At 48.4% G+C, this 12397-nt stretch overlaps 1 protein-coding gene across 1 annotated transcript in view; it reads right to left on the bottom strand.

The window, feature by feature from the left end:
• ptprr (protein tyrosine phosphatase receptor type R) overlaps nt 1-12397 on the bottom strand; it is a gene marked incomplete at its 5' end in the record, with an annotated part of 61881 nt that overhangs the window by 3185 nt on the left and 46299 nt on the right. Inside the window, 3 exons of the mRNA XM_083794625.1 lie at nt 1155-1265; nt 2550-2687; nt 11017-11096. Of these exons, the coding sequence (XP_083650751.1) occupies nt 1155-1265; nt 2550-2687; nt 11017-11096 (329 nt within the window). The remainder of the gene's footprint in view (nt 1-1154; nt 1266-2549; nt 2688-11016; nt 11097-12397) is intronic.

The raw sequence follows: 12397 nt of genomic DNA, 5'->3' as shown, positions 1-12397 counted from the left end.
GAGGCAGGGCACGCACGCACGCACGCACGCACGCACGCACGCACACGCACACACACACACACACACACACACACACACACACACACACACACACACACACACACACACACACACACACACACACACACACACACGCACAGTTGATATTTTTTGTCAGACAGTAAAGACGAAGTCGAGTTGATGTGTCATTTTTGGGGGCGTCGCTTCAAATAGGATGAACCGTGCCGTCTAGTGGCAGCAGGGAATGTTACATGTTTAAAAAGAAATGATATAATGTACCCCAAATTGTCCCGTTTCTGACATACAAAGTTAAACATGTGCGCCAATGGTTCCACTGTCTAGAGGAGAACCTGAACTGAACTGTCATTCACTGACTCGGATGCCCCTGCACATGAACCTGTACATATACGGTTACGTATAGCGCGGCAGAGCAGGTGCAGCTAGGGCACCCCGACACCAACACACATCTGGCTCGCACTGGAGCTTATTTCTTGGGCGTGCGCGTGTTTGGTCCCAACGTACACAGTCACGAGTTCGGCACGAGTTCGACACGAGTTCGACACCCTAAACCTAACCTCACATGGAAGCCACGGGTTTAGTTTTAAAGTAACGTGCCGCGCATGAAAGGAGCCATGGGTGAGTTTTAACCCGCAGCACGGGGTTAGTTGTAACCAGCGGCGTACTGTATGTCTGGAGCGACGGTGTTGTCCGACTATAACGCCTGTCGGACTGTCAGCGCGTCTAACCAACGTATATGTACCCCCATGTCTTGGAACTCTCGGCTCTCTTGAGCATTTCTTGAGTGGTGTATAATGCAGTGGTTCATGTCAAGGACCCCCGAATTGACACGTGTTAGCCCCGCGGACCCCCGTTTGAAAAGATATGCCAGGTCAGGGACCCCCCCCCCCCCCCTCCATAAGAGAAGATTTGTGCGGGTCTAAGCAGGGATTCTCAACCCATTTACAGACCGCCGTTTAATGGCGTTTCTATCTCCGGGACCCCAAATGATATTGTAAAAATCAATGTTAAAGGAGTCCTTATAGCCAGGGTTGAGTTAAGGTTCCATTTGGTTCCAAACTCATCATTTAGCTGCAGGGGAACCCCCTGGAACTCCCTCAAGGACCCCTGGGGGGGGGAGGGTGTACTGTTCTTACCTTGAGAGTGAGGCTGCGGGTGGTGTAATGCTCACACTCTCTGACGCTGTTCACCAACACCTCCACCTTCCCGTAGATGCCTCTTCTCTCTGGCCAGTACAGAACACACTTCTGCACGGAGAGAGAGAGAGAGGGGGGGGGGGGGGGGGGGCAGTTTAAAGGGTCAGTTCTGATTTTTGGACTTAAAGGAGAATTCCATACTAGAAGGCTTTCTTACCTTTCTTTGTAGTTGTTACGTCCCCACCAAAGAGGTCCAGGTGTTATTTTGTGCAAAAGCTCCTTGTTGGCTATTTCCCCTACCATGAGCCCTAAATGAATTGCATTTAATTGAATGGGAATTGAATGGGGCTATGGGGTGTTGTGCTAATTCGCTTATTTCCATCGCTCAAAATTATATATTCTTTTGTATATATCCTCTCTTCATAATGTAAATAATATCCCAAGCGGCACACTTCACTACTTATTTCGGTGGAAATAAGTGAATTAGCACAACACCCCATAGCCCCGTTCAATTCCCATTCAATTCAATGCAATTCATTGAGGGCTTATGGTATAGGGGAAATAGCCAATAAGGAGTTTTTGCAAAAGAAAAACACATGGAGCCTCTTTGGTGGGGACGTAACGACTACAAAGACAGGTAAGAAAGCCTTCTAGCATGGAATTCTCCTTTAAAGCTGTAGGAAATACTACAGCTTTAATATGGTGGTTGCAAAGGTATTAACCCATTCTGAACGGGCACCCATTTTGATGTTGGCATCATGTTATGCTTTAGCTATTGAAAAATAGCAGATCTACAAGCTCGTATCGCGCCACCGAGTGGCGCGATACGAGCTTGTAGGTCTGCTATTTTTTTTTTAATCGAAGAACGACTGACATTTTTAGAATCTGATCTCAGGTCAGAATGGGTTAAGTAGATCCTTCCATAGACATATAAAGGTATAGTCGCGCATGTCTGTTCCCAAGCAGTTTGTGAGTCGCAGACACATTTTTATGGGTCCCTTTATTTTTGGTTTCCTACGTTTGCTTTTCTTTTGAATTATTATTGCTTCAAAACATTAAAAAAAAAGATTTTTCAAGAATAAAGGAAAATCCCCCCAGTAATTCTGTGAAGAAATCAAAGAAAAATCTAATACATTCCATAAATTAGACAACAGATGTTTGAGCAGTAGTGGGAAAATATCTACAAGCTCACAACGAGTCGCGTTGTGAGCTTGTAGATCTGCTATCTTCACTAGTTTGGGTCCCGGGGGGGGGGGGGGAGAGAGACATCAAACTTCTCTTTTGCGTCACAGGCCTATAAAAAGTGTGGGAACCGCCGCTCTCGTTTCAACATGGCCGTGCATGCATGGCAGCCGCCCCGTTGTCGTGGCTGTATAATTATGTAGCATAACATACCTCGTTCTTCTCCTTGAGTTTGGTGATCATGACGACGACGGGGCACTCCTCCTGCCAGGCCATGTGCCACAGGTCGCTGACCGTGTTCACCATGGGGCCCTGGGTGGCGATGTACGCCCGCTCCTCGCCGCGGTAGCCCTGTGGCAAAAGAAAACGGAACAGCACGTCAACAGCGGTATATACGGGACACATAAAGGAACTATCTGGTGCGCCACCTTGGGGGCGGGAACCCCTTTTGGGGTTTTAACTATTGAAAAAATAGCAGATCTACAAGCTCATAGCGCGGCACCGAGTGCCGCGCTATGAACTTGTAGGTCTGCTATTTTTGAAAGATGGTGAAAATGTGCCTCAAATCTTTGAATATATATTGTTACAGACATTTTAACTCAAATCTTTGCTTCTGGGGGGGGGGGGGGGGGGAACAACATATTTTCAGATGGGGGTGCGGAAGCATATTACATAATACATTTTTGGGGGTTCTTGACATGAAATATTGAGAACCACCGATGACGAAACATAAGGTTTTTCAGAAAACTGTCAGGATTTTGAAGACATTTCTTTTAAATTCGACGTCAGGCCTAAATGGGTTAAAGATGCCGTGGCGTGAACTGAACTGAAGCCGGAAAAAAGACGTACCCACAGCTGTTGATAAAGGGGGAGGGGGTTAGGGGAGGGGACGATATTGTGATGTCACTATATCGCTGTCATTTCGATTGTGCCTTTTGACTCAAAGGCTTTCAGCTTTCGTTATGCTGTCCACACGGGCAGACGCCAAAGATACAAAGATGCTAAGCTACACAGAGTCACAGACGCTGCATTTGTGCTGGTTAAGCAGCAGGAGGACGGACATATTACATTAATTACACTATTCTAACCACACCTGGGGGTACCTGGGGGTCTGTTAGAGTAATGTTAACTAGTCCCCACAACTCCGAGGGTGTACAGATGGAACGTAATGGGTCCATTTGGTTCCATTTGTACACTCTCAGAGTTACAGACCTGTAATGGTCATTGTGGGATAGCTCTGCATGTCGTATGTATGTGTACTCATTTTGTATGTACCGTGGCAATCGGCCTCGGCTTGTGGTGGCCATTTTTGTCAAAATTCAATTTGACAAAAATGGCCACCACAAGCCGAGGCCGATGACCCGGCCTGCATCTGACCTATTACACACAGGAATGAGGAGGATGACTCCCCGGCCGTGGGACGGAATCCCAGCGGTGAGCGTGAAGGATTCCCCTCCCACGTTTGGTGCGACGCTCCATTGCTTCCCCCCGGCAACGTGTAAAGAGAAACGTGTGGGTTCCATTTCCTCACAGGAAGATGGTCTATTGTGTTAAGCATCCGTAGGGGTCAGTAAACTCAGTATATACAGCTTAAGTGGTCAACGCAGTAGTTAGATTTTTCGTGCCAAGGACCCCTATATTGATATGTATTTGGCAGCAGAAACGAGATGAGAAATGGCGACTACCTTTTTTCACTGACAAGAAGAAAATAAAAATTTAGCCATGAACGACGACTAAAACTAAGACTAAATATTAATAATAAATAATAAATAAGTACAATGTATACAAGTACAGCGTTGAATGAGTGCCATTAGTGCCATTAATAGTAAAAAAGTAAAGCACAACCTAGCCCTGTAAACATGACTCTCGTATTCATACGAGAGTCATGACGCAACTTCACCCTGGTTTTTGCAGACGCTACATTTACAAATAATTAAAATATATAAACATTCGCATTTCAAATATAAAGTACTCACAAAGTGTCCCACGGGTGTTAGTTAGTAGCAGCGCCAGCGATTAGAATTTCTGCATCCCGCATTGTTTAATAAAAAGCATTTTTATCCGAGGTGTTATTTTGCCATTGGCTTTCAACTACGCGCCCCTATCGGTCGGGAGGAGGGTGGCACTCGGTGTGTTCGATATAGGTACGCTGACCGCCCTGCCAATACAGACTAATAGGCGAGTGCGCTCCCGGTGTGCAACTGTGGATTTCCCAAACGAACCCCGTTTGAAAAAAGTAGCCGGAGAGCTCGGACAAAAATGCTTTTTATTAAAGAACGCGGGACGCAGCAATTCTAATCGCTCGCGCTGCTACTAACTAACACCCGTGGGACACTTTGTGAGTACTTTATATTTGAAATCTGAATGTTTATATATACGGAAATCTTGTAAATGCAGCGACTGCAAAAAACAGGGCAAAGTTACTGCATGACTGTCATGATAATTATCATGGCAGTCATGTTCCAGGGCTAAGCACAACCATGAGTGTAATATTGCAATTATACAACAGTTACAAAAAAAATACAAAAAGAAAAACAATCATTCAAACTAACAATTTCGATTTTGGGGTCAGACCTAGTGAATTACAGGTACTAAGGGGGGGGTCAGACCTAGTGAATTACAGGTACTAAGGTGAGGTCAGACCTAGTGAATTACAGGTACTAAGGGGGGGTCAGACCTAGTGAATTACAGGTACTAAGGGGTCTAACCTATACCACCCCCCAGATCCGCCCCCATACACCATTTTTGAATAGCCGGCATATGGTTTTGATTGATTGAATACTTTATTAAAGGGACACTTTGTTATGCTAGGTGATGACTGAACCCAATATGCAAGCCACAAAACAGGAAGGTTCAAAATCCAAATGATTTATTTATATCCAAGGCAGTAACAAACAAAAAGTAGCAACTCCAAAACTCAAACATACAAAATAGAACTAAGAAGTCCAAAAGGCAAAACTCGAGTACAAGGCAGTAAAATCATAAGTCCAAAACTCAAACCTTTCAAGAAGACAAAATCAAGAACCAGGAACTGCGGGGTAGAACTCAGGGACAATGACAAAATGTACTGACAGTGAGTGTTTGTAAAGAGTCCAGTCTTATAGTGGGAAGGTTGATTGACAAATAGTTCACAGGTGGAATGACGAGGGAGTTGGAGACAGGTGAGTGAATGTGGCTGCAGAGTGGAAGGGGGAAGTGAGTGTTGCCAGGTCTGACAGTCTGTGGAGAGGTTGCCAGGTCTGGCAAGGTAAGCGGAGGGACAAATCCTAACAGTACCCCCCCCTCAAGGGACGGATACCAGACGTCCAACAAACATAACGAGGAACGCGCAGGGTGGGTGGAGGGGGCCTGGAGGAGGGAAAACTGAGGCAGAGCTGGAGACTTCAGGGGGACGTCCGGGGGGCTGGGACGAGGCAGCAGAGGTGTCGTCTGGGGGGCGGCCTGGAGGCCGGGACGAGGCTGCGGAGGTGCCGTCCGGAGGGCGGCCTGGAGGCCGGGACGAGGCTGCGGAGGTGCCGTCAGGAGGGCGGCCTGGAGGCCGGGACGAGGCTGCGGAGGTGCCGTCCGGAGGGCGGCCTGGAGGCCGGGACGAGGCTGCGGAGGTGCCGTCCGGAGGGCGGCCTGGAGGCTGAGACGAGGCGGAGGACCGTGGAAGCGGAGCCGGGTATGCTGCAGGCGCTGGACATGATGCTGCAGGAGACGCCAGGGGTGCTGCAGGCGGAGCCACAGGAGAAGCTGCCGGCTCTGGAGCTGAAGCTGCAGGAGACGCCAGGGGTGCTGCAGGCGGAGCCACAGGAGATGCTGCAGGCTCTGGAGCTGAAGCTGCAGACGACGCTGCAGACTTAGGAGACGGGACCCCAGAGGCAAGCTGCAGCGGCGGGGCCTCGGAGGCGAGCCGCGGCGGCGGGGCCTCGGAGGCAAGCTGCAGGGCCTCAGAGGCGAGCTGCAGCGGCGGGGCCTCGGAGACGAGCTGCAGGGCCTCAGAGGCGAGCTGCAGTGGCGGGGCCTCAGAGGCAAGCTGCAGCGGCGGGGCTTCAGAAAACGCTGCAGACGGGACCGCAGAGGATGCTGCTGGCAGAGGCGACGCCGGAGTTGCTGCAGGCAGAGGCGACGCCGGAGGCGCTGCAGGCAGAGGCGACGCCGGAGGTGCTGCAGGCAGAGGCGACGCCGGAGGTGCTGCAGGCAGAGGCAACGCCGGAGGTGCTGCAGGCAGAGGCGACGCCGGAGATGCTGCCGGCAGGACTGCAGGCGGAGCTGCAGGCGGGATTGCAGGTGGAACTGCAGGCAGAGCTGCAGGCGGGACTGCAGGCGGAGCTGCAGGCAGAGCTGCAGGCGGAACTGCAGGCGGAGGAGGCAGAGCTGCAGGTGGAACTGCAGGCGGAGAAGGCGGTGCTGCAGGCAGAGCTGCAGGCGGAGGAGGCGGAGCTGCAGGCGGAGGAGGCAGAGCTGCAGGCGGGACTGCAGGCGGAGAACAGGAGGAGGATGCTGCAGGCTCTGGAGACGGGACCCCAGAGGACGCTGCACACCCAGGAGACGAAGAGGATGCTGGGACCCCAGAGAATACTGCACACCCAGGGGATGAGGAGGGTGCTGCAGGCTCTGGAGATGGAGAGCGGAGCGGCAGAAAACGGAACGGAGACAAAGTCCTTGGGAGCGAGGAGGATGCTGCAGGCTCTGGAGACGGGACCCCAGCAGACGCTGCACACCCAGGAAAAACACCCCCGGGGTCCCGCTGCCGTAGTGCTGGCCCGTGACGGGGCTGCACCGCTGCAGGCGGGAGTGCATCAGGACGGGAAGGGGCTGCAGGCGGAACTGCAGCTGGACATGACAGGCTGGGTGGCGGTGGTTCCTGGCGGTGTAGGCGGCCACGCCTCTTTCTAGCAGACCCCCGGTTCCCCACACTGTCAGGACAGGCTGGTCGGGTGGGCTTGGTGACTGGGAGACCCAGTGAGACACCCCCCCGCCTGTTGACGCAACGGGGACCCCCCCGAGCCAGACGGGTGCCATAAAACGGATTTTGCGCATGAAGTTGTTCAGAACAAACAGGAACTTCCTCATCGCTGGGAAAACAGGGAAAATAATCCATACCCTTCTGCCGGTTAGCATCAGGGTTAGTGGGACGCAGGCTGAACACTCCAACCCTAACTGAGAGAGCTGGCTGGGAGGCACTGGGAGATGAGCTGGTGTCCAAAAAATCCTTAAGCCTCCCACGAATGACATTCAGGTGGGGGACAAAATGACCAACCCATGGCCTCTCTGCAAACCACCGCTGGTGGATCAAAATCTCCTCTTGGAGAGAAAAACGCTGGCTAGGTGGAGAGGCCATGAGCCGAGCCACCACATTCTCAAATATATTAACCCTCCTCTGAAAAGTTTGTAGCTGTGCTGGGTTCATATTGTTGGTCAGTACATTCTGTTATGCTAGGTGATGACTGAACCCAATATGCAAGCCACAAAACAGGAAGGTTCAAAATCCAAATGATTTATTTATATCCAAGGCAGTAACAAACAAAAAGTAGCATCTCCAAAACTCAAACATACAAAATAGAACTAAGAAGTCCAAAAGGCAAAACTCGAGTACAAGGCAGTAAAATCATAAGTCCAAAACTCAAACCTTTCAAGAAGACAAAATCAAGAACCAGGAACTGCGGGGTAGAACTCAGGGACAATGACAAAATGTACTGACAGTGAGTGTTTGTAAAGAGTCCAGTCTTATAGTGGGAAGGTTGATTGACAAATAGTTCACAGGTGGAATGACGAGGGAGTTGGAGACAGGTGAGTGAATGTGGCTGCAGAGTGGAAGGGGGAAGTGAGTGTTGCCAGGTCTGACAGTCTGTGGAGAGGTTGCCAGGTCTGGCAAGGTAAGCGGAGGGACAAATCCTAACACACTTCACACTTTTTGCAAAAAAGCTCATAGCGCGGCACCGAGTGCCGCACTATGAACTTGTAGGTCTGCTATTTTTGAAAGATGGTGAAAATGTGCCTCAAATCTTTGAATATATATTGTTACAGACATTTTAACTCAAATCTTTGCTTCTGGGGGGGGGGGGGGGGGGGGGTCCCCCTGGAACAACATATTTTCAGATGGGGGGGGGCGGAGGCATATTACAATATACATAATATTGAGAACCACCGATGCCGAAACATAAGGTTTTTCAGAAAACTGTCAGGATTTTGAAGACTTTTTTTTTTAAATTCGACGTCAGGCCTAAATGGGTTAAAGATGCCGTGGCGTGAACTGAACTGAAGCCGGAAAAAAGACGTACCCACAGCTGTTGATAAAGGGGGAGGGGGTTAGGGGAGGGGACGATATTGTGATGTCACTATATTGCTGTCATTTCGATTGGGCCTTTTGACTCAAAGGCTTTCAGCTTTCGGGCTTTACAGGCGTACTCTCTACTCTGCCACAATGTTATGCTGTCCACACGGGCAGACGCCAAAGATACAAAGATGCTAAGCTAGACAGAGTCACAGAAGCTGCATTTGTGCTGGTTAAGCAGCAGGAGGACGGACATATTACATTAATTACACTATTCTAACCACACCTGGGGGTACCTGGGGGTCTGTTAGAGTAATGTTAACTAGTCCCCACAACTCTGAGGGTGTACAGATGGAACGTAATGGGTCCATTTGGTTCCATTTGTACACTCTCAGAGTTACAGACCTGTAATGGTCATTGTGGGATAGCTCTGCATGTCGTATGTATGTGTACTCATTTTGTATGTACCGTGGCAAAAATTTAATTTTGACAAAAATGGCCACCACAAGCCGAGGCCGATGACCCAGCCTGCATCTGACCTATACACACAGGAATGAGGAGGATGACTCCCCGGCCGTGGGACGGAATCCCAGCGGCGAGCGTGAAGGATTCCCCTCCCACGTTTGGTGCGACGCTCCATTGCTTCCCCCCGGCAACGTGTAAAGAGAAACGTGTGGGTTCCATTTCCTCACAGGAAGAAGGTCTATTGTGTTAAGCATCCGTAGGGGTCAGTAAACTCAGTATATACAGCTTAAGTGGTCAACGCAGTAGTTAGATTTTTCGTGCCAAGGACCCCTATATTGATATGTATTTGGCAGCAGAAACGAGATGAGAAATGTCGACTACCTTTTTTCACTGACAAGAAGAAAATAAAAATGTTGCCACGACGACTAAAACTAAGACTAAATATTAATAAATAATAAATAAGTACAATGTATACAAGTACAGCGTTGAATGAGTGCCATTAGTGCCATTCATAGTAAAAAAGTAAAGCACAACCATGAGTGTAATATTGCAATTGCAAAAACAGTTACAAAAAAAATACAAAAAGAAAAACAATCATTCAAACTAACAATTTCGATGTTGGGGTCAGACCTAGTGAATTACAGGTACTAAGGGGTCTACTCTAACCTATACCACTGCGCCCCCCCAGATCCGCCCCCCGTACACCATTTTTGAATAGCCGGCATATGGTTTTGATTGATTGAATACTTTATTAAAGGGACACTTCACCCTTTTTGCTAAAAAATATATGTTAATGACATTTAGGAGCTTTAGAACACTTTCCTGGGGGTCTTTATGTGTGCAATATGTGGTTTTAGATATTTTAGATTGTATCAGTGAGCCCAGTGTCTCTGATGTCATGGACACTGGGATCACTTACTTCCTGGACTACATGTGTACTCAGTAAAACAGACCTCCCCTATCCACAAGGAGGAGCAGTGCACCAAAGTATTTTGGGAATTGTAGTCCAGGAAGGAAGTGAGACCAGTGTCCATGACATCAGAGACACTGTGCTCACTGCTACAATCTAAAATATCTAAAACCACATATTACACACATAAAGACCCCCATGAAAGTGTTCTAAAGCTTCTTAACGTCATTAACATATATGTTTTTGCAAAAAGGGTGAAGTGTCCCTTTAACAGTTTGCAGAAAAGGGCATGGAAAGTACAGCTCAATACAAGGTCTGCTGAAAGCACTATGGCTTGTTTCCAAGTTTGGTTAAGATGATTCCTGTGCGATGCCATATTAACACAATCGGTGCCGGGATTCCTTCAAAATAGGAGCTCTGGGGTGCCGGAAAGACATGGTCGCTTTTACTCTGATACCCACGGCCCGGAAACAATCCTCTAAATAAGTGTGCTTTACATTGCTATCGTAATTTATACGATATATAATAAAAAAAAAACGTTCATATTTTGCGGGAGAGACGGATGAGGAGCCGAAATGAAGCGCCAGTAAATCGATCAGTTCAAAACCATGGAGAGCGCCCTGGATTAGGAGAGACGAGGCATTCTTTCCGCCACGTTAACAGCTAAGTCAACGGGAAGCTAATATGGGCTCAGAGCGTAGCATACGGTAGCCGCCCCGAAAGGCAAACTGACAAATTACAAAAGAAATCAGAACATCCCTCTCTCGCCCGGTATCATTGAGGATGCGCTAGGACGTGTACAGACGTCGGATGGACTCAACGGTTTTGGGGGAGGAAATGGAAGACGAGGCTTTTCAGAGTAAAATCTGCCTCATCTGCTTGGCACTCTAGCACCTTTATTCTGAAAGATTCCTGGGCCAAAAAAAGAAAAGAGTTAACTGCTTTTGCGGGGGACCCCCTGTCCCTGTGTGTGTGTGTGTGCATGTGTGCGTGCGTGTGCGTGCGTGTGCGTGCACGCTCGCTTGTGTGTGTGCGTGCATGCTCACCCGTATATAGTTGGCGTTGATGTACGAGCTGAGAGGGTCGTTGGAGCACTTCCAATTCAGCACCACTCTGGAGTGAGGATCTAGGACGAGGAGAGGAGACAAGGTGTCAAGGATACAATGAGAGGAAGGGAAATGGAATGGATAAGGAGGGTCCAGCGAGGGGTCAAGGAAAGGAGGCACGAGAGGAGGAACAACGTGAGGAGACATTAACCCATTCTGACCTGAGATCAGATTCATACGAGGTTTTCCACTGGACACACACTGGTCTGATGAACCCATTCTGACCTGAGATCAGATTCTAAAAATGTCAGTCGTTCTTCGATAAATAAATAAAAAGCAGACCTACAAGCTCGTATCGCGCCACTCGGTGGCGCGATATGAGCTTGTAGATCTGCTATTTTTCAATAGATAAAGCATAACATGATGCCAACACCAAAATGGGTGCCCGGTCAGAATGGGTTAAGGAGACATGAGGGAAGAGGACGGACCAAGGACGGACGACGCTTTTATCAATCAAAGTAATAATTCTACACGGATGTCCTTATTTATCCTCGTGGAATTCCTCAAAAGAAACAGGATTTCCATCAAAGACCAATAAAATGCCTTGACCTCAATTGGATTTTTTGTCTGTGGGTGGGTGTGGGCGCCGTTGAAAGTTAGTGTGTGGAGTCTAAAGCAGTGAGTAGTGGGATTCCTTTCAGCTTAAAAATGGTATTTTATTTTAAAAGTTGAAGGAACAATAAATGGGCGGCACTCCTCCATACAAATCCTCTGAAGCTGGCTCATCGTGACCCTATTGTTTTTGTACGGCGGTTCACGACCTTTTCCCTCTCGCAGCCCCGCCTTGTGACAATAAGTCACACAACGGTAGTCGCTGCCTTTCAAAACGCAAACAATGGAGTAGCCACATAACGCAGAAGCGGGAATTCCTCATACAGAAAAACTAAAAACGTACTGTGTATATATATCTCTCTGGAAGTAAATAAAAGCCACATTTACATCTTTAACCCATTTAGGCCTGACGTCGACATTTAACCCATTCTGACCTGAGATCAGATTCATACGAGGTTTCCACTGGACACACACTGGTCTGATTAACACCATTCTGACCTGAGATCAGATTCTAAAAATGTCCGTCGTTCTTCGATTTTTTTCAAAAATAGCAGACCTACAAGCTCGTAGCGCGCCACTCGGTGGCGCGCTACGAGCTTGTAGAACTGCTATTTTTCAATAGCTGAAGCATAACATGATGCCAACACCAAAATGGGTGCCCGGTCAGAAAAAAAAGTCTTCTAAATTCTGACAGTTTTCTGAAAGATGTTTCTGTAGCAGTGGTGCTCAATATTTCATGTCAAGAACCCCGAAAATGATATGTAATTGG

This window comes from Protomyctophum parallelum (genome assembly GCF_964188405.1).
Source record: "Protomyctophum parallelum genome assembly, chromosome: 22".
Taxonomy (NCBI): Eukaryota; Metazoa; Chordata; class Actinopteri; order Myctophiformes; family Myctophidae; genus Protomyctophum; species Protomyctophum parallelum.
The sequence above is the reverse complement of the archived record's forward strand: the minus strand, read 5'-3'. Positions and strand labels throughout refer to the sequence as shown.